This window comes from Anomaloglossus baeobatrachus, chromosome 7 (assembly GCF_048569485.1).
Source record: "Anomaloglossus baeobatrachus isolate aAnoBae1 chromosome 7, aAnoBae1.hap1, whole genome shotgun sequence".
Taxonomy (NCBI): Eukaryota; Metazoa; Chordata; class Amphibia; order Anura; family Aromobatidae; genus Anomaloglossus; species Anomaloglossus baeobatrachus.
This window is the reverse complement of record NC_134359.1, coordinates 60,881,885-60,905,254: the sequence shown is the minus strand read 5'-3', so window position 1 is coordinate 60,905,254 and position 23,370 is coordinate 60,881,885. Positions and strand designations below refer to the sequence as shown.

At 41.4% G+C, this 23,370-nt stretch overlaps 1 protein-coding gene across 1 annotated transcript in view; it reads left to right on the top strand.

Moving 5' to 3' along the window:
- LOC142245878 (dynein axonemal heavy chain 11-like) overlaps positions 1 to 23,370 on the top strand; it is a 519,159-nt gene that overhangs the window by 229,575 nt on the left and 266,214 nt on the right. Inside the window, exons 44-45 of the mRNA XM_075318873.1 lie at positions 5,614 to 5,775; positions 20,043 to 20,276. Coding sequence (XP_075174988.1) covers positions 5,614 to 5,775; positions 20,043 to 20,276 — 396 coding nt within the window. The remainder of the gene's footprint in view (positions 1 to 5,613; positions 5,776 to 20,042; positions 20,277 to 23,370) is intronic.

Below are 23,370 nucleotides of genomic sequence, written 5' to 3'. Positions count from 1 at the left end.
ATTTAATATTTAATATTTATTGTTGGTATTCATTGAGAATTATTATTTAATTATAATTAATTGTTTATATGCCTAATAATATATATTTGCATGTTGTAAATTGAATATCCTTCTCTGGCCTTATTTGTCTCCTTCCACACTGGTGGTATTGTCCATTTTATGTTTTTTTGGGTTTTTTTTTAAATTATTAATTGAAATTGTGTCAATTGGTTTACATTTTCTTAGAGTCTATATAGACATAGAAAAGTGAATCTATTTTGATTAAAAAATTTAACACGACGCAAATATAATTAAGAGAATTTTGATTATATATTTATTTGTGAATATTATTCGGCCACTGATTACTTGTAATTTTATGGCAGGATATTATATAAATATGTGATGCTAGACACTACTTATGAGTAGTATGAATCGAAGGGTAGTCAGACAAGCCGGGATCAGACACCAGGAGGACATGACAGGACACAGGGAAAAAGCAGAGACGCAGAAAGGTCACAGGCCGAGGGTCAGAATTCCAGGAGAGTACGTATAGGATTCAGGGAGCAGACAGAGACATGGTCAGGAAATGATCCGAGGTCAGGAGCCATGAGGTTACGACAAATGCAGGATCAGAAACCAGAAGGTCATGACAGGACACAGGGAGAAAGCAGAGACACAGTAAGGTCACAGGCTGAGGGTCAGGATTCCAGGAGAGTACGTATAGGATTCAGAGAGCAGACAAGTCAATAAAAGTCTGGGGTCTAGAAGCCAAAATCAGAACACTTACACAAATAGGAGCCAAGAGCACTACTGGGCAGAGCATGCCCAGTAATGAAACTGAGCAATCACCAGGAATGATGAGGAGCATCTGCGGAAGCACCTCCCAGAACCAGCGTGGAACCTAGTGCTGAAAAACACATAGCAGGGCATTTCCAAATGCAAATGCACTGCGCAAGAAAACATGTAAGTGCCAACTCTGCAGTTAAGGAGAGCGTGGCAGAACTGGCAGAACATACCAGTGTGCAAAATGATCCGTATAGCGGAACCATGACATTCCGGCTCTGCAGTTGAGGAGACCATGGCAGAACATACTAGAGTGCAAAATGCTCCGCACAGTGGAACTGTGACAAAATATATGTATATCCTGTATATGCTTTGCAAAAATGGCCATACATCATCCAGTCAAACACTTAAGTGATCTCAAAAGGTTGTCTGAGTATGTATTTGCATGCTTATGTTCTTTTCTTTTTAGGATAGAAGGGTTGCAGTGCGGACCCTTTTGAGATCCTCTATGTACTTTTCCGAAACCCTTCATTAATGCTCCATTACTATTTTTACGAGCATGTAACCATAAAACTATCTTACCAGACACCATAGATAGAAATGGCTAAATTGCAGTTACCGAAAGTGTATTGATCTACAAGTCTCCTTTGCTGACTCTTACTGGAACTTGTAGTTCTCCATCCCCATTAAACCAAAATTGCTTACCTTTATTTCTCTGTATCAAAGCACATAGTAGTTTATTATCTATAGTGCCCAGTTATCTTCTTTTCACAGTCTGCACTTTTGTAAAAAAAAAAAAAAAAAGACCTGAAAAATAGAATCAAGGCACCCTATTTTTGTGGCTTGGGCACCTATTAGCACTATGTTTTCCATTGATCAAGTTGTGGATTGAAGTTTGAACCATTCCCACTGTGCAGAGTTCACATGGAGCCATGAAAGTGTGTGAAATCTGGGGGAGGGGACGGAAGCATAATAGCCTCCCCAAGTCTTGCCTTCAGCTGTTTTTATCTCATGGATGCTTTTAAGTGCAGCTCACAGAGTCCACTGATCACATACGGAAAAATGAATTATTGAGGTCTTTTCATAGCTTTTTAGAAGTAGGCACATCCTCTGCTGGGCAGTCTGTGTGTAATATATTATCGCTGTCACATTGTGAAAGTGTTTATGAGTTTAAATAACTTAACAGGCATGAACAGAATACAAAGCGGTATTGCCGTCATCCGCCTAATAACATTTGGAATTTGTTTCGACAATGTTGTATCATATATTTCTGGTAGCAAAGAAATTCCCCTAAGCTAATGATCTTATTTCAGATGTGAGTAAACTAGTCAATTTATCTAAGATCACAAGAGACAAACAGCTAGAGCCAAATTATATTCAATGTCTTTCCATCATTATCTTATGCTAGTTAGTTCTGAGCCAATGTTTTTATGACTTTATATATATACTGAACAAAAATATAACCGCAACCCTTTTGTTTTTGCTCCCATTTTTCATGAGCTGAACTACAAGATCTAAGACTTTTTCAATGTACACAAAAGTCTTTTTTCTCTCAAATATTGTTCACGAATTTGTCTAAGGCCTCTTTCACACGTCCGTGAAAAACCACGCACGTTTTTCACAGACGGGTCAGAGGTGCGTTTTGCCCTCCGTGACCCGTGTTTATGGGCTACGTGTGTTCTCCATGTGTTATCCGTGATAACACACGGAGAACGGGAACTTTCTGCTTACCTGTCCCTGGCGTAGCTGTCCGTGGTGCTGATCTTCGGTCTCCAGCCCTGCAGACTCCCCGCTGCTGCTGCTTCCGGCTGCAGTGAAGTGAATATTCAATTAGCATAATGAGCGGCGGTCGGCAGCAAGTGACAGCAGGAGGGCAGGAGAAGGTAAGTAATGTTTTGTTTTTCTTTCTCACAGACACATATCTTCTCTCCAGTGCGTGTCACATGGAACACATCCGTGTGGTCAGTGTGTGTTACTTGTGACACGTTTGTGTTCCGTGTGACACCCGTGATGCCGGAGAGAAAACGGACATGTCGGCGTGAGAAACACACGGACACACGTAAGTACGGAACGGACACACGTTCCGTTCGCAAATACTTACGTGTGTCCGACACCATAGGAATACCTAGGTTTATGTGTGTGCGTGTCTCCGGTACGTGAGTGTGAAGGAGGCCTAAATCTGTGTTACTGAGAACTTATCCTTTTGCAAAGATAATCCATCTGTAGCACCCCACGGGGCAGGTGGTTAACCTACTCGTCGCCGGGCCGTTTGAGGTTGAGTCAGGCGTTGTGACGGGGTGGCCTTGCCCTGTTCCATTGCCCCGAGGCATACAGTAAATGGTGGGGGAAGCGGGGTATTTGGAAAAGTTTGTCGTGATGCCACCTGTGGTATGCGGCCAGGGAGTTTCCGCCGCTGCTAAGTTCTTCGCCGGGGCAGGTGTTATGGCAGCTGGAATGGTGTCGCTCCACACAGGTGGACTGGGCCCCGGGTGGATGATGAGGGTTTTAATGACCATTGGCGTCTAAGCACTAGGCGCCGCCGCCAGTAAGGACGAGCCAACACAGTCTCTGCGGCGCCGCACATCCACCTCACAGGTGTGGCATATTAAGATGCTGATTAGACAGCATGATTATTGCACAGGTGTGCCTTAGGCTGACCACAATAGAAGGCCACTCTAAACTGTGTGGCGAGGCGGTGAGTGGGAGTGGCCCCCTGGACCACAGGGGGACCCGATCTTACCCTGAAGTGAGAGGGGCTTGACTAAATGCCAACCGAACCAGGCGCCAGGTGCCACTCCCAGGGCAGTGACCAGGACTGTGTGAAGCTGATCCTCAGGACAGAAACAGGCTCAGGTACAGACAGACTCAGGTACAGGCTGGCAGAGTCTTTAATGCTGCCAGGTACGGCTGGGGGGGCTGAGGCAGACAGGACCACTCGGCGGACTGGCAGAGTTTCTAGCATTGACAGGTATAGCCAGGACAGCTGAGGCAGAGAGGACCACTAGGTGGACAGGCGGGTACAGAGGTTACAGCCGGGACAGGGGACAGGTATGGGTAGGTGGACAGAAGGCAACAGGACCTGACAACTAGCTAGCTCGGTCGACAAGGACTAACTACCTGACAATGTTGCTCAGGCACCTCCCATAGTGGCCGGATGCCTTAAGTACCTAGTGCCTCTCAGCGATAGCCTGAGAGGCACTTCCAGGAAATAGCGTTCCAATCCTTTAAGAGCAGAGCAGGTGAGCTGCATGCCCTAAGTGTATTCCCGGAGGGACCTGTACAGCATGCACATTCCCTGGAGGCAGGAGACTCACATGCACTTTAAATTTAGTTTTTTCCTTCGAGCACCTTAAGAGTTAATTCCTTCTCTGGTGCAGCAGCAGACTTACTCAGCTGGCAGCAGTTAATCACTTCCAGCCTGGATATAAGCCCTCTGCTTCCTGGACTTGTTGCTGGTTATTCTATTCAGTTAGGAGCTAGCTTGGGAGCAGATAAGACGTGGTGGTTATTGCTGTTGCTGTCTGCTGCAGTTTGTGCAAGTGTTTGTTTTTATACTATCTCCTTTCCCTTGTTATCACTTCCTATATATCCTTGGCTGATTCTGGTGCAGGTTTTAGGTGTGTATGAGGTTTTATTTTATCCCTGTCTCTTTTTAATTGTTGGGGGGCGGGGGGGGTTGGGATCTCCATCCTGGTCAGTCTCCTGGGTGGTGTGGGTGGTGGGGATTTGGTCATCAGGACCAGGACAGGAGTTAGAGCCAGGTCAGGGGCCCGGACCTCCCTTACCTTTAAGGATACCTCTGGGTGTGAGAGTGAGCTCATGGACCCCAGACTTAGGGTCTGCATAGGGTTTCCTGTGTCTCCTGGCCATCTGTTACACACCCATTTGTGACACATGGGGTTTCCCTTCCTGGAAGATTAGATTTTCGTTTGTGCTGGATAGCTTTTTTTGGCGCCATGACTGTGGATAGAAAGTTGCAATTATAGTCAATTTTGGATTAATGGTTTATACATAGCATTATATACTGTATCTAAGTATAGTCATCAGCCAGTCACTTACCTTTAGGGGTACTTTGCATGTTGTGACATCGCTAGCATCGGCTAGCGATGCCGAGCGTGATAGTTCCCGCCCCCGTCGCACATGCGATATCTTGTGATAGCTGCCGTAGCGAACATTATCGCTACGGCAGCTTCACACGCACTTACCTGCCCTGCAACGTCGCTCTGGCCGGCGACCTGCCTCCTTCCTAAGGGACGGGTCATGCGGCATCACAGCGACGTCACACGGCAGGCGGCCAATAGAAGCAGAGTGGCGGAGATGAGCGGGACGTAAACATCCCGCCCACCTCCTTCCTTCCGCATAGCCGGTGGAGGCAGGTAAGGAGATGTTCCTCGCTCCTGCGGCTTCACACACGGCGATGTGTGCTGCCGCAGGAACGAGGAACAACATCGTATCTCCTATTGGTGCGACATTATGAAAATGACCGACGCTACACAGGTCACCGATTTTCGACGCTTTTGCAATCATTTATCGGCGCATATAGGCTTTACACGTTGCGACGTCGTTACCGGCGCCGGATGTGCGTCACTTTCGATTTTACCCCGACGATATCGCAGTAGCCATGTCGCAGCGTGCAAAGTACCCCTAAGACCCAGAGCACATATCTATAAGAAATTTAGTCCTATAAGAGCAATAATATATTATGTTATTATTAACCCAATTGTGCCCACACTTCTCATATCTATGATAGAAAACAAATGTTTTTGGCAATATTACCTTTTAAAATAGAGACGACTACTTCTTAGTAGTAGTTTTTACTACTAATAGGTCTTTGTATTTTATATATTCCAGGTAGTGCTGTGCTTTTCACCCGTGGGATTCACATTAAGGACTAGAGCAAGAAAATTCCCAGCCTTGGTGAATTGTACTGCCATAGACTGGTTCCACTCATGGCCTCCAGCTGCCTTGCAATCTGTCAGCAGCAGCTTTATCCAGAAATTAGATGGAATTGATGTAAGTATTTAATATATGGCTCATTTTCGTTCTAATGATATAACTCTAAATAACACTAATTATCAATATTATCAACATTGAGTATTTGGGTACAGACATATCTACACCAATTCTGCATCTCCTGGCAGAAAACACACTGAAACCACATGAAAAAGCATGCGGTTTAGATGCGTTTTTTGCCAGGAGATGCAGATTTGGTGCAGAAATGTCTGCACCCAAATACTCAGAGTGCACACATTGCTTAATCTGGTATTCCGGCATAGAGTTCATGACAACCTGAGGTCAAAGCTGGGGTTATGGGACCCCAGGTTTGACCTGAGGTGAACTGACCTTAGGTAAACTCATTGAACTCAGTGACCTCACCTCAGATGAACTCATTGAACTCAGTGCTATATTACCAGATTAGGTAATGCGTGCATATTAAGTATTTGGTTGCAGACATATCTGTACCAAATCTACATCTTCTGGCAAAAAAATGCACTAAAACCGCATGCGTTTTGATGTGGTTTTGATGCATTTTTTTGCCAGGTGATGCATATTTGGTGCAGAAATGTCTGCACCCAAATAGTCAATGTGCACACATTCTAATTCTAATCTGGCAATCCGCCCTTTGAGTTCAATGACTTCACCTGAGGTGAGGTCACTGAGTTCAATGAGTTCACTTCAGGTCACACCTGGGGGAACATGGGAACCCCAGCTGTGACCTCAGGTGAAGTCATTGAACTCTATGCTGGAATACAAGATTAGGCAATGTGTACAGCTGCAGCAATGCCTCTCATAATAGTGCCAGCTACATCAGTGCCCCTCATAACAGTGCCAGCTTCATAAGCACTCCTTATAACAGTGTCTGCTGCTACTGACACATACTACATTGGTGACACATAAAAATGACAAAACATCAGTGCCACTTTAACAGTGCCATGCATAAAATGGCTTCCTTGATTGTACCAAATAATTATCATCAACCTGATTCACTTTTATGTCTTTTTTTTTTCTGGTTTGTTGGAGACTAATGCACAATTCAGTTTATAAACAGCTGAAGAATAAGGGGGTGTTTATTTTAAATGTACTAAAAACTATTCTTGTAATCTCCCTCACAAGAACATTTGCCTAAATGAATTCAGAATTCTCCAAAAAGCTAGACGCCCCAGGACCATGTTAAAAAATGTATAAAAAATATATTTGTATTGTATTAATATTTTATTACTTCTTTGCTATTGACTGGCACATTTCAAAGCTTTTTTTTTTACCAATTACTTTTGAATAATGGCATCAATTATGTCCTACTTTACGAATAACTTCTGCCGCAGCTGAATGCGTTGTTTGTGTTGAGTTCATTCAAGCTTTTATAGGGTTATTTAGGAGTCAAACCTGAACAGAAGCCTCCTGGGTATTCTTTCCAAGTTGCAGGCTGCCTGGGGTTTCACATACACCATGCTGGTATAATATATACTTTTGATTCTTATTTTTTGTGAACCCCCCTACTGCAAAATATATTTACAATAATTGCAAACATTTCCTGAACATAAAGTGCACTTATTTCTTGACTGAAATTCTTGTACTTCCTCTTGCCTGACTTTGCCTGACAGTTTTATTAAACTTTTTTAGTACTTTCATTTAGAGATGTTTTGTTATGTTGGAAATATTGTATTGCGGTCAAGTAGGACAAACTAGTGCTGGTGTAAATTATATAAATTGTAGGATTTTTTAATATGGCTATATGTGGCTGGCTACAACTGAAAAACCTGGATCCACTGTGGTTCTATAAAACGGACCATTAGATTACTACGATTTTTTGGACCTCTAGGTTTGGTTCAGTAGGAATATGGTGGGGGAGGTATGTTGTTATTGTAATAAAGTCCCCAAAAGATCTTGCTGTATTTTAGTGGTGGGAAGCCTTTTAATTAATAATTATAATCTTTATTTTGATATCGCGCCAACATATTCCGCAGCAATTTACAATTCAGAAGTTCATACATCAGCATCACTGTCCCCATTGGGGTTCCAATCTGGAGTCTTTAGCAGTATGGTCTTTGGAGTGTAGGAGGAAACTGAAGAACCTGGAGGAAACCCATGCAAACACTGGGAGAACATACAAACTTCTTGCAGATAAAATACCAAAGAAGAAAATAATATGAACATATACCGTGGTGTAACTAAATAGAAGCATAATGCATATAAATAAACATAGGGTACTAAGTAAACACTATTTTTGATCAGAAAAGCGTAAAGCCATCCCACCGCGACAAGGTGTACCCACTCGGGACAGTACCTACACTCTCTAATATTAAAACCTTTTTGCAGATGTCGTCCTTGGTGGGATCTGAACCCAGGACCCCAGTGCTGCAAGACTGCACTGCTAAGCACTGAGCCCCGGGCCACCCACACAGTCATGGGACATCTTCTGTATGCAAGAAAACTGGTCTACATTGTAGCAGAAATCTATGGCTACAAAAAGATGCCACAAATTTACTAAGTGAACTGCGCCTCTTAATAAATGTAACACATCTTAAGACCCCCATGCACATTTTACTACAGCAGCTGAACCCGCCAATATCATCAGGATGACCTAATAGTCAAATTGAGATAGGAGCCTATGGTCTTTCTCCCCAAAAAATGATTTACAGGGGTATATGGTTTGTACAGATGGAATCTTAAGACATGACTCTTTTGTTCTTCATGACATAAGGTGCTGCCATCTGGCAGCGGCTTTCTCTGCTCGCCCCTCTGAAAGCAAAAGAAAGGTTGGCCAAGCCAAACCTTCTTGCATACTGGGAGGTCGAGACAGATAACTGATGAAAGAATAAATGTTTCTCCATCAGCTATTCTGCAGGCTCTATACATTGAAGTCATTTTTCTTTGTTTGAATTTGTTCACTGACAATTTTTTTGCAACAAATTCTTCAAGATGTGGTTCATGAATTTGGCACAAAATTAAAAAAAATGCACTTTTATTTGACGATAACAAATCTTAGAACCAAAAGTTACAAATCCTTCGAAAAGAATCAAAAGGGCCAAATTAAAGACTCCTCCAGGAACTTCCTCTGGTAGGGTTGGCAGGCACTGGAGGGTGATGTGCCCAAAAAAATGTCACATTTGGTAAAAGTCTAATTTCTTGAACCCGTCTACATTATCTGAATGAGGACAGTTGTTGAGGGTAAATAAAGAAAGAAGTTTAAAAAAAAAAAGACAACTTAAAAAGTGGCACAAAACATCTTGATTAATACTAAGGGGGGCTTTACACGTTGCGACACGCTACCGATATATCGTCGGGGTCACATCGTTAGTGACGCACATCCAGCGCCGGTAGCGACATCGCAACATGTAAATCCTAGGTGTGACAATAAACGAGCACAGAAGCGTACAATATCGCTGATCTGTGTAACGTCGTTCATTTTCATAATGTCAGGTCGACCGCAGGTACGATGTTGTTTGTCGTTCCTGCAGCTCCATACATCGCTGTGTGTAAAACTGCAGGAGCGACAAACATCTCCTTACCTGCGTCCCGACGGCAATGCGGAAGGGAGAAGGTGGGCAGGATGTTATGTCCCGCTCATTCCGCCCCTCCGCTTCTATTGGCCGGCCGATTAGTGACGTCGCAGTGACGCCGAACGCACCTCCCCCTTGAAGGAGGGATTGTTCGGCAGTCACAACGACGTCGCCGAGCAAGTATGTGCGTGTGAAGCTGCCGTAGCGATAATGATCGCTACGGCAGCAATCACCACATATCGCATGTGCGATGGGGGCGGGTGCTATCGCGTTGGACATCGCTAGCAATTGCTAGCGATGTCACAACGTGTAAAGCCCCCCTAAATCCACTAAAAAGAAGCAAAAAAAAACCAGCATTGATGAATTGGAGCTTGTGTACAACCAGCTTTACTCCAGTGGGATTCTGGTTCAAGATTGCTGTGTGAAATGCCAGTCTTGATGATTCCTCCCTCCCATACTGTAGGTTTCCATAACTCACATATATTCCAGTGGAGGGAGACCATGCATTTGCAATCACATCTAAATCAAGAGCTGAATTTCCACTTTTTTAGGATGTCAATCAGCAACTGGGAAAGGTCAATTTTCAGGTCTTTTTCTGCCTTTCCGTTTCTGTTGCATTGACCTTGCTATCTCTTGGTTTTGCAACGTCAACAATCCACACCTTCGTTTTGTTGATGATGGTTAGTAAGGTGTGGCCCAATACTAGTCCATTTGTATGCAAATGTCCCCATAATATTTTCACATGTCCATTTTTATTACTTTTTCTTCTCCGTACACAACCACCAGTTTTATTAGTGGTGAGCTGGTAGTTTTCTCACTTTATGTTATTTATTTCATTTTTACTACAGTATTATGTCGCTGTTTGTAGTCAATCTTTGCAATTTTTTTTCACATGAACTAGGCACATCGTCGTCTTTTTCATCCGATTTCTTGCACAGTCTGACCTTGATATCACCAGAAAACTTTTAAATCCTGGTTTTTATGGCAATCATTTTAATCTTCTGTTCTTTATCAGCTAGCCCTTTGGTTTCTTTATTTTTGTGTTCTACACACATGGTCAAAATTGTTGGCACCCCTCATTTAATGAAAGAAAAACTCACAATGGTCACAGAAATAACTTGAATATGACAAAAGTAATAATAGATTATAAATCTATGAACATGAACAAATGAAAGTCAGACATTGCTTTTCAACCATGCTTCTACAGAATTTTTTAAAAAATAAATCTCATAAAATAAGCCTGGACAGAAATGATGGTACCCCTGAAAATAATGTGACAAAAGGGACATGTTAAATCAAGGTATGTCCATTGATTAGCATCACAGGTGTCTACACTCTTGTAATCAGTCAGTGGACCTGTATATAAGGCTACAGATACTCACTGTGCTGTTTAGTGACCTGGTGTCTACCACTCTCAACATGGACCAGAGGAAGCGAAGGAAAGAGTTGTCTCAGGAGATTAGAAAGAAAATTATAGACAAGCTTAATGAAAGAAAAACCCACAATGGTCACAGAAATAACTTGAATATGACAAAAGTAATAATAAAATATAAATCTATGAACATGAACAAATTAAAGTCAGACATTGCTTTTCAACCATGCTTCTACAGAATTTTTTAAAAATAAATCTCATAAAATAAGCCTTGACAGAAATGATGGTACCCCTGAAAATAATGTGACAAAAGGGACATGTTAAATCAAGGTATGTCCACTGATTAGCATCACAGGTGTCTACAATCTTGTAATCAGTCAGGGGACCTGTATATAGGGCTACAGATACTCACAGTCTTGTTTGGTGACCTGGTGTCTACCACTCTCAACATGGACCAGAGGAAGCAAAGGAAAGAGTTGTCTCAGGAGATTAGAAATAAAATTATAGACAAGCATGTTAAAGGTAAAGGTTATAAGACCATCTCCAAGCAGTTTCATGTTCCTGTGACTATAGTTGCACATATTATTTAGAAATGTAAGCTCCATGGGACTGTAGCCAACCTCCCTGGATGTGGCCACATAAGGAAAATTGATGACAAATCAAAGATACAGATAATACGAATAGTAACAAAAGAGCCCAGAAAAAAAGAGATTAAAGGTGCATTTCAAGCTCAAGGAACTTCAGTGTCAGATTGCACCATGACACCATTGTTGAAAAAAAACAAAACAAAACATAAAAAAGCCAGACTGGAATTTGCCAAACTACATGTGGACAAGCCACAAAGCTTCTGGGAAAATGTCCTATGGACAGATGAGACAAAAATAGAACTTTTTCAATATCAATATCATTAAAAGAACACTGTCCCTACTGTGAAACATGGAGGAGACTCTGTTATGTTCTGGGGCTGCTATGCTGCATCTGGCTCAGGGTGTCTTGAATCTGTGCAAGGTACAATGAAATCTCAAGACTATCAAGGGATTCTAGAGAGAAATTTGCTGCCCAGTGTCAGAAAGCTTGGTCTCAGTCGCAGGTCATGGGTCTTGCAACAGGATAATGACCCAAAACACAAAGCTAAAAACACCCAAGAATAGCTAAAAGGAAAACATATGAATATTCTGAAGTGGCTTCTATGAGACCTGACCTAAATCCTATTAAGCATCTATGGAAAGAGCTGAAACATGTCGTCTGGAAAAGGCAATCTTCAAACACCAGACAACTGGAGCAGTTTGTTCTTGAAGAGTCGCCAAAATACCTGTCGGGAGGAGCAGAAGTCTCATTGACCGCTACAGGAATTGTTTTTATTGCAGTAATTGCCTCGAAAGGTTGTGCAACAAAATATTAAGTTAAGGAGGCTTAGGAGGAGGAGGAGGAGGGCGCCATCATTTCTGTCCAGGCCGATTTCGTGAGTTTTATTTTTTTTTAAATTCTGTGGAAGCAGAAAAGCAGCAATGTCTGACTTTCATTTATTCATTTTCATAGATTTTTCATTTATTATTACTTTTGTCAGATTCAAGTTATTTCTGTGACCATTGTGGGTTTTTCTTTCATTAAACGAGTGGTACCAACAATTTTGACCACGTGTGTATTTATAAGCCCAGATTAAAGGCTTCACCTTGTTCTTACTAATTTGGCCATTTGGCATTTCAGTGCCTTCTTTTTCTCATTTTCTCTTTTGAATAAACATATTTTTAAAGGCTATATTCCAATGAAATATCTGTACTGAATATTCTTACAGTATTGGTCAACGATTGAATTTCAGTATCAGATTTTCTGATCATGGCAATGATAACCAGAGGTGAAAATTAGTCACTCTGAAAGATACCCCTTTGAATGCTGACCAGTCCAAAGCTTTATTTATTTTTCTTTCATTTCTTTATTCTTTATATAAGTGAGAAGCAATAACATGGCATAAATGAAATTATCAAACCATAATTACAATAATGACGTAAGCTGTCATATTACAATAGTATAACATGACAAACAGTAAATGGAATTACAGAGAACCTTCAAAAAAATTGTACAGTCGCAATGTGAATGACGTTCCTCAAAGAAATAATTAGTCTCCCTAAATTTTCTCTTTAATAAGAAAATAAGAATCATATTAGAAAACTAGAAGAAAGCAAGGCAGAAAGAAAAAAGAAAGAATGGGTTGGAAGGCGAGAAGAGTAAGGAGAAGAGGGCAAGGGAATAACTTGATGTCCCTAGGTAACCAACCAACCTCGATCTGAAAACGCAGTCAAGTAGCGGTATCAAAAAGAAAGCCGTATCCATATTCTCTAGAGCTTTGAAACTCCATCCAGTAAAACCATGTTTTATAGACAGTGTCATATCTATTGTAAAGAGAAGCCATCAGTTCTTCCATGTACATTAAGTCACTGACCTTGGAAGTCCAGAGGGACATACTAGGCGGATTAGTTGTCTTCCAAAGCAAAGTAATGCAGGCTTTGACAGACATCACTGAAAGCCTTAAGCGAGAGTGTTGATAGGAAGAAGCAGACGTCTCGCAAAGCTAAAGAAGAAACATGACCCATTTTTCGTATATGTGTGAATGTCCTCAGGTCGATAGTTATGGTAGAGGGCCTTGCTCTCCTTGTCCCAGCATGCTATAGACAATGGAGGGGGTGTGTGACCACATTCCGCCTCTGGACCGGTACCTCTAGGCCTGAGGGCTCCTGTTTCTCCTCCCTTACACATATTGTGGTACGGCTGCATTTAGGGTCGTTCAGAGAGAGTCCACAACAGCGTTTAAAAACATCTTTCACTTTACTTGGAAATAACTTCAAAAACAGGTTTTTACAAGACATTGTTCTTACGTTCTTGACTCCAACATAGACCGGCTCTTCAGCATGGGTATTAAGCACATCCTTATTCTCAATCACAGAAGCCTCCGCAGAAAAAGGGGATATTTGTTGGTGCTTCATACTACTGGTAATTGGTCATACGGGTCCAGGTGTAACGCTATGACTGCTCAGCTCTAGCACTGCATTGCTACTTCTCAGGGTTGCTCATTGAGCTAGTGTCCTCATCCGGTCGGCCTTATCTCTCTCAAGGTCCCCTTTGTCTCCACACTACTCACACGTTACTGGTAGGGGTCCCCTTACCTGTCACTTTTGGAGAGTTAACCTTTGCATTCTCATCCTGGTCTCATGTACTCCTTTTACTTCTGCCTTCCTCTGCTTTGTGTTCTCTCTCACACTACATGCACTACTCCCTCAAACAGGAAACTACATCTCCTTTTATCAGTTCTCTTAATCCACCCCACTGTGGGCTGGCTGTGTAGTTAACCCCTGCCATGACGTTTCCAGTCTATGCACTACATACAGTTAGGTCCAGAAATATTTGGACAGTGACACAATTTTCGCGAGTTGGGCTCTGCATGCCACCACATTGGATTTCAAATGAAACCTCTACAACAGAATTCAAGTGCAGATTGTAACGTTTAATTTGAAGGTTTGAACAAAAATATCTGATAGAAATTGTAGGAATTGTACACATTTCTTTACAAACACTCCACATTTTAGGAGGTCAAAAGTAATTGGACAAATAAACCAAACCCAAACAAAATATTTTTATTTTCAATATTTTGTTGCGAATCATTTGGAGGCAATCACTGCCTTAAGTCTGGAACCCATGGACATCACCAAACGCTGGGTTTCCTCCTTCTTAATGCTTTGCCAGGCCTTTACAGCCGCAGCCTTCAGGTCTTGCTTGTTTGTGGGTCTTTCCGTCTTAAGTCTGGATTTGAGCAAGTGAAATGCATGCTCAATTGGGTTAAGATCTGGTGATTGACTTGGCCATTGCAGAATGTTCCACTTTTTTGCACTCATGAACTCCTGGGTAGCTTTGGCTGTATGCTTGGGGTCATTGTCCATCTGTACTATGAAGCGCCGTCCGATCAACTTTGCGGCATTTGGCTGAATCTGGGCTGAAAGTATATCCCGGTACACTTCAGAATTCATCCGGCTACTCTTGTCTGTTGTTATGTCATCAATACACACAAGTGACCCAGTGCCATTGAAAGCCATGCATGCCCATGCCATCACGTTGCCTCCACCATGTTTTACAGAGGATGTGGTGTGCCTTGGATCATGTGCCGTTCCCTTTCTTCTCCAAACTTTTTTCTTCCCATCATTCTGGTACAGGTTGATCTTTGTCTCATCTGTCCATAGAATACTTTTCCAGAACTGAGCTGGCTTCATGAGGTGTTTTTCAGCAAATTTAACTCTGGCCTGTCTATTTTTGGAATTGATGAATGCTTTGCATCTAGATGTGAACCCTTTGTATTTACTTTCATGGAGTCTTCTCTTTACTGTTGACTTAGAGACAGATACACCTACTTCACTGAGAGTGTTCTGGACTTCAGTTGATGTTGTGAACGGGTTCTTCTTCACCAAAGAAAGTATGCGACGTTCATCCACCACTGTTGTCATCCATGGACGCCTAGGCCTTTTTGAGTTCCCAAGCTCACCAGTCAATTCCTTTTTTCTCAGAATGTACCCGACTGTTGATTTTGCTACTCCAAGCATGTCTGCTATCTCTCTGATGGATTTTTTCTTTTTTTTCAGCCTCAGGATGTTCTGCTTCACCTCAATTGAGAGTTCCTTAGACCGCATGTTGTCTGGTCACAGCAACAGCTTCCAAATGCAAAACCACACACCTGTAATCAACCCCAGACCTTTTAACTACTTCATTGATTACAGGTTAACGAGGGAGACGCCTTCAGAGTTAATTGCAGCCCTTAGAGTCCCTTGTCCAATTACGTTTGGTCCCTTGAAAAAGAGGAGGCTATGCATTACAGAGCTATGATTCCTAAACCCTTTCTCCGATTTGGATGTGAAAACTCTCATATTGCAGCTGGGAGTGTGCACTTTCAGCCCATATTATATATATAATTGTATTTCTGAACATGTTTTTGTAAACAGCTAAAATAACAAAACTTGTGTCACTGTCCAAATATTTCTGGACCTAACTGTAGGTCCATACCAAAGGGAACCAGGGAAGAGTGGCATCTGGTGGTTGTAAGCAGTACTGCATACAAGAAACAACTACATCAAATAACTCATCATACATTAGCAATAAAACCACTGATATCTTCATGGGGGTAAACAACAACCATACTTCACCCTCCTACATATGACCAGTGACCAAACCGATTATGCTCTTCACTGCAGTCCAGAAGATTTGTATAGCTGGGAAGGACAAAAAGAAATGGAAAATTGCCCTTATGACATCTACATATCCGAATAATTTTAAAACTTTTTTAATTTCTGACCATCAGTTCTATCTTAAATTTTTATTGCTTTTTCTGAAACACCAGTTTTTTCTAAACATTTGACGATTCAGCTATGATGCCATGAATTGAATGCCTTTTTGTAGACAATCCAGATAGTGCGCAGATTTTTTTTCTACTTTTGCAGCTCTCCTTTGTGCCCCTTCTCTTCTTTTTGGTTCCATTTTGTTGTACTGGTAAAATATTATTTACTTTATAATAATCCTGAATATTATCAGCCACTACACCAGTGAGCAGTTTGAACACTGTTGTCAGACATGTTATTGGCCTGTAGTTTCCAGGTGTTGTCTCTATTGATGGATCTTTTTGTATTAGGTAGGTTTTGCCAGTTGTTAACCAACCCTCAATTTTGGTGTTCTGTAGAATGTTGTTAACATTTTTGGCCAATGTTGGTTGGTTGTAGTCTGGTCAGGTATCAGTTAATCTTTACCTGATGATGTCATGCGATGTTCGACTCTGCTCGCACTTGGTGGTACAGAGGCATGGGACTCTGTTCACGCTACAGAGTCTGACAGGCAACCTGATGCTTCAAAGTTATTGATCCAGAGCATGGCGTTGGCTGATTCAGATTCACTGGTCTACAGCTCTGCAGGAGTTAATTCCTACCGACTGGTGAGCAGGAACTAGGAGCTCAGATTGCTAATTGCCATGTGCAGCTGTCCCCTTCCTATTTAAGGTACCGGTTTCTTTCAGTCTGCACCAATAATAGCTCCAGCTTGTGCAGCGATTACTGTCTTATTGTGGCAATCCTCTTTGGTGATCTGTGGTGTTTTTCTTATGCGGTGTGGAAGTTTCCCGATTGTCAGTTTACTTTCCCCTTTTTATCTTATTTTCCCCTGTGTACATATTGTCACTCCTTTGTGTTTGCTTGCTGTGTGTACAAGTTTTGGTTGTCCGTGTTTTGTTGTGGGGTTTGTGTCTACGGTCATGGCTCACCCATTGGGTGGAGGAGGGGGAAGGGAGTTATACCAGGGCTTGGAAAGGATTTGGGGTCATTCTGGCGACTCAGAACGTGCTACCATCAAGCGTACCTCTTAGCTAAGGGACAGCGCATGGTCCTCAATATGGAGGTCAGCCTAGGTGTTCCCACTCTGTCACTCTGCTACATGATAATGTTCAATTTTTTACTCTTTACATGACTTTCATCATTTCAGTTGTTCAAATTAGCTCTTCCATATGACTTTTTTTAAAGAAACTGTTGTCAAATTTTTTGATCCATTTTTCACTTTTGTTAGTCATTTTGATTTTCCCAAAAATCCTTCCACAATAGTATTGTTTCTCTTTTACTTGGTTTTACACTATTCTTTCCCTTTATGATCTGATGAAACCACCGTTGGTCTGATGGAAATAGCTAATTTGCTTGTACTATATGATTCTCACTTCATATCTTGGCTGTCACTGTTCTGTTATCTGTTGTTTCCAGTGTACCGTTAATTTTATTAAGCGTTTAGCCAGTATATATTTATTTTTTATCGATCATTTCTTGATCTTTGTATTCTTTAATTTTTGCTCTTTCATGTTCTTCAAATTAAAGGCATTAGAATTTAGTTTTGGCGATTTTTTAGCTCTAATATTTTCCTATTTTTAATTTAGTTTTGGAGATTTTTTTTTAGCTCTAATATTTTACTATTATTATTATTATTATTATTAATAATAATAAAAAAAACAAACATTTTTTAAAAAAAAAATAGAATGATCAGTTACCTGGAGCACAAAATACATCACTTTTTTTTTTCCATACAGTCTCCTTTCAGCGTTTTCACTGTGGAAGAACCAAGTTGAGCATAACCCATTAATGTCACAGTGATCAGTTACCAACGAAAATAAATAATTCATGACAAAAGGAATTAGTCTAATTAGCAGGCTGTTTGAGTCCTTTGATAAAACCTAGCTGTAATTCCGTGAAGGGCAGGAAGTGTTGTCATCATTCAGCCCTGAAAAGATTAGCATCTATTATGAATGAGGTGAGACACCCTAGTGAAGCCATGTGTGTCTTGGAGACAAACTTAATATGTTCCAGAGTGGGACACCGTTTGTCTCTCCCACAGATCGTGGTTCCTACTGGGCTATTGTATGTAATAACAAGCAGAGACGGTTGTTGCAATCATTCTTTTGCTGTCCATCATTGTGACAACTGTGAAAATCCATTTGCTATGCAAAGCAGGGGAGCCACCTTGAATGATTACTATAGAACGCCACGACATACAAGAAATCCGTCATTCAGTACATAAGTAGAAAATAGCCGCGCTCAATGCCGGTAAATAAAGTACATGAGGATACTTAATTAAACAGAAAAAAGAAGGGTCCTATTTACTGTAGTTTTTCCCCCATTTTATCTCTTTTTATTTTACCTTAACAAAAAATGTATGCAGCACTTTTAGTTCTGTTCAAAAAAGTGCAAAAAAAATGTTCAGAGATTAGTAAGAAGTAGTGACTAGATGATTGGCAATAGCACTGCGAGCTCAGACTACACACAGATTATATGATATCTGTTACCATTATGACACATAGGTCTGCATAGGAGCTTTTGACAGATTGGTAGAAAAAAAAAACAATTATCGTATGTACCCGAGTATAAGCTGAGGCCCCTAATTTTACCACAAAAGACTGGGAAACCTTATTGACTCGAGTATAAGCCTAGGGTGGAAATGCAGAAGCTACTGGTAAATTTTAAAAAAAAAATATATATACCAATAAAATGTAATGTTCCCATCTTTCTGCCCTATAGTAATGTGCCCATCCTTCTGCCCCTTAATAATGTGCCCTGCAGTAATGTGCCCATCTTTTAGTAATGTGCCCTGCAGTAATGTGCCCATCTTTTAGTAATGTGCCCTGCAGTAATGTGCCCATCTTTTAGTAATGTGCCCTTCAGTAATGTGCCCATCCTTTAGTAATGTGTCCTGCAGTAATGTGCCCATCCTTCTGCCTCATAATATTGTGCCCTGCAGTAATGTGCCTATCTTTTAGTAATGTATCCTGCAGTAATGTGCCCATTCTTTAGTAATGTGCCCTGCAGTAATGTGCCCATCCTTTAGTAATGTGTCCTGCAGTAATGTGCCCATCCTTTAGTAATATGTCCTGCAGTAATATGCCTATCCTTTAGTAACGTGCCCATCCTTCTGCCCCATAAAATGTGACCTGCAATATTGTGCCCATCCTTTGGTAATGTGCCCTGCAGTAATGTGCCCATCCTTTAGTAATGTGCCCTGCAGCAATGTGACCATCCTTTAGTAATGTCCTCATTCCGGTCCCCTTCTTGTCCCCTATTATGCCGTTGTTCACACACACACACACACATAGACCCCTCGATCATCTTATCCAGTGCACAGAGCCGCTGCTGCTGTCAGCGCTTTACTGCAGTTGAATGCTTTACGGCACCGCAAAGCATTCAACTGCAGTAAAGCCATGACAGCAGCGGCAGCTATGTGCACCAGATGAGTTCACGGAGAGGTCTGTGTGCCTGCAGACTGCAAGAAGCAGGTAAGGACATCACAGGAATGGAGAACAGGTGAGAATAATTTTTATATGGGAACCTCAATCACAATTTCGGTCCGAGTTCTATCCGACAAAAAATCAGATCGCATACGGACCAATGTTTTTCAATGAGGCAGTGCAGATGTCTATTTTTTGCTTTGAACCGAGTGGTCCGAGGAAAAAAATTGTAGCATGCACGATTTGCCTTTGAGACTCGAATGACACTCGGTCATTCAAGTCAATGGGTCCGTGAAAAAAAAATCGATGACATCCAAGTACAGTCCAGAGTGGAAAAAAAAATCTTTTTTTCTTTACCACCTAAAAGAAAAACGTATCTCACTCTGATCAGACCCTGATTAGCATAATTGGACTATTTTTCTCAGACGGAACCTTCCTTTATGGAGATTCTACATTAGAAAATACATTTAGATGAAATTGTGACAAGATGAAATTACATGAAGTTCTGTCGCTGCATATTGTAACGCCAACAGTAACATGCACATGTCTATCGAGCATTGCCAACCCGCATTTCATCAGATACAAATGCTGATTTATTCATGTTCTTCCTCTATTGCTATTTCAGGCTCAAGTGAAAAATTCCATCAGCCAGTTTATAACATTTGCACATACAAGTGTGAATGAAGTCAGTGTAAAATACCAGCAGAATGAAAAGCATTATAACTACACAACGCCAAAGAGTTTCCTGGAACTGATTAAACTATACTGGAATCTTCTGGAAAAGAAGAGAAATGAGCTCGTTCAGAAAATGGAAAGACTAGAAAATGGATTGCAAAAGCTGCAAACAACTGCTTTTCAGGTGAGGAACAGCATGATGATTTAAAGGGGTTTAATGTTTTCTAACTCTTTCTGGCTGCAGTTTGTTTGTTTAAAAAACAAACAAACTGTGCTTTACTCACCCTCCTCTGGTCCAGCACTGAGTCTCTGCTGCTCTTCCCGTCGACAACGTTGCAGCCAATCAGTGAGCTTAGCAGTTCTGAGTGACTCAAATCGTCTACTCAGGCAGAGACGCTGTACTCATTGATTGGCTGCAGCGCTGTCAACATGTTGTCAGTGCACACCCCATGACGAAGGCTTTGTAGCCGAAACGCGCGTAAGGAACTTGGAGCCAGAATTGGCAGGAGGAGATGCCACTTGGTATGTTGAACTTTTTACTCCTTCAATCATTGACACTTTGTTGATAGAATTACATTACTTTATTACCGCACTTTATCTCTATCCTATGTCTCTATATCATCAGGGGTATATGAGTCACATGTGTTATTAACTTAGCCTACTCCCTGGTGTTAGAGGCATGGGCTACATTGAGGCTATTTAGGGTTGCAATTTTAACCTCTTCTGCTGTATTCTGTTGCCCTTTATTTACTATTCCTGTACCCTGTCCTTTTAATTTATTTAACAAAATGTACTTTTTACTCCAGCTATTTGTTTTGGTTTTCCTTTGTTGGTGTTTCATGTTGTCAGTGGTCTAGACTTAACAAACTCCAGGAGCTGTGATGGAGACTCATCGCTGGATCAAGTTAAGGTGAGTAAAGTACAACTTCTTTTTAAAAACAAACTGTGCCTCAGGACATTGGATTTTTGAAACTGGAAAACTTTTTTAATGCCACCATTCGCCATGTTTTGTAGGTCTTAAATGATTTGTTAATTTATTTATATATAAATCCAAGGTTTGGAGCTCTGTTTCTCTGATTGGAAGTTTTAAAACATTTACTTAAACACAAAGATAAATTGAAAAAAATTCTGGCTGCATGAAGCACCCACTAGGGGGAGCCCAGGAGGTTACTGAATACAAGTTAGGCACTTCTAAATCAGTGGATAATTTATTGGCACTGGTATGTGACAGAAATGTTAGTCAGTTGTGTATGCTGTAAAGAAAGATTGTAAAATTATTTTTCACTTTGCGGGGGAGTGACAACAAATATAATCTTTATCCCAAGTGAAAAAAATCTTAGATCTCCCTTGTTAAAGAGGTTTTGTACTATTTTTTCACCCCCTTGCCATATGTCATAGCTCTTCAAAACAATCCAGTTTGTAATATGCTTGCATTGGATATATACAGTAGCTTCTATAAGCGCATCTCAGCAGGGCTCACATAGTACTGGATTGTTATGCAGATTATTCTTCCTCCTCTAACTGTTATGTCTGAAACTTCCTTTTCCAGCATAGAAATCAGACCAAATGAAAGAAAGTTGTCAGTGCGCTCCTGACGGTGGATATAGACGTTTTGAAGTGAACCCCAATTAGTCTGACACAAGCTGAGCTGACAGTTTCATTCAGCAGTTACAGTAGGGGTGTCATGCTGTGTTCAGGTCCAGACTCATTAGGTTTCATGGAGGTGTCAGGCTCTGTTCACACTGCAGAGCCTGACAGGCAACCTGATGTCTCCTAGTTGTTCAGCCAGAGCTGGGCATCGGCTGTTTAATGTGCTCTGTTCCTCAGTCCTGCAGGAGTTAATTCCTGCTGACCTGGGGAACTCTGCTAAGAACTCAGTCTGCCAACTTCCAATCAAAGTCATCTACTTCCTATATAAGATCCTGGATATCACTACTCAGTGCCGATTATAGCTCTGGCTTTAGCTCCAAGCAATACCGGTCTTGTGGATGAACCTTTTAATGGGGATCTTTGTTGCGATATTGAGTGGTGTGAACGTTCCCCTGTTGTGCGTTACTTCATTCCCATTTTCTTTGCTTCCCTGTACACATATCGTCTCTCCTGCGTGTTTTGAGTGCAGTGTGTATGAGTTTCCATTCTCCCTTGTCCGTGTCATTTTGTGGGGTTTCATTATTGGGTTTAGGGAGATGGGGAGTAAGATTATGGCTCAGACAGGAGTCAGGGTCATGCTAGGGGCTCGGACCTGGCTAACATAAAGCCTACCTCCGAGATAAGGGACAGTGCAGGGTCTCGAGTCTGAGGGCCAGTCTAGGGGCCCCTGACCTGACACCTTTGCTTTTGAAATACATATCTCAGCACTTCACTAGTACAGGGTTTAGATAATTCAACCACTGACCTGGAAAGCTGAAAAGCGACAACATTTGCATAACAATTGCCAGATGGACTGGTGTCTACCCTGGGCTGCTCTGATAGTTGGTATCTCACAATATCTTCAGCAGCACAGGATGGAGAAGGAAGGGTTGTGCCAAGTGCTGGAGCACAGGCTACTGCAATGCATGATGGAACATCTAGTAATAGATCACAGTAAGCCAGGAGAGAAAATGTGATAATGTAAAAACATCAGAACTGCAGCTGCAGATACCAAGTGGTGCTATCTGCATGATAAAAGGTTTAAATTACTATAGTAAGAGTATAGATGCACTTAATGGCATATAATGGCAAAGATTCATGAATAAAAAATGAAATAAGTTAGGGTAGTGGATAACTTCTTTAAGCAGTAGTTTGAATTGCTTAATGTTGCCCTAGATATGGTAACTATATATTTGATTTCTGGCTATTGGTCAGCTAGCTATGTGGTTCTTAGGATGGAATTACATTGTGTTTGCAAAGCTCTCAGCGCAAACCTTAAAAATATTCATAGGCCCCAATTAACTCGATGCATTGAGTGCACTTTTGGCCTCCATTGGGCTGATATATCCTTGTTTTTGGCTACATAGAATAGAATAGCCTTTGAGGCACTCTTCTTTGCAGAAGCAAACAGTAAATTATAGTTTGCGCTATACGCTTTTTCAACATAGTAGCCTATGAGCGACATAGTTCAATAGATCTGAGAAATCTGTCCAAATTTTCGGCAAGAAATGCTTCAAACATACTGTATACTTTCATCATACACTTCGAATGGCTTGTGAAAGCAGCTTTACTTGTAGCTCAATTTTTTTCAGAATCTGTAAGGAATTTTGCTATGTGACCATTAGATTTAAAGCACCGCTCCAGCGCCA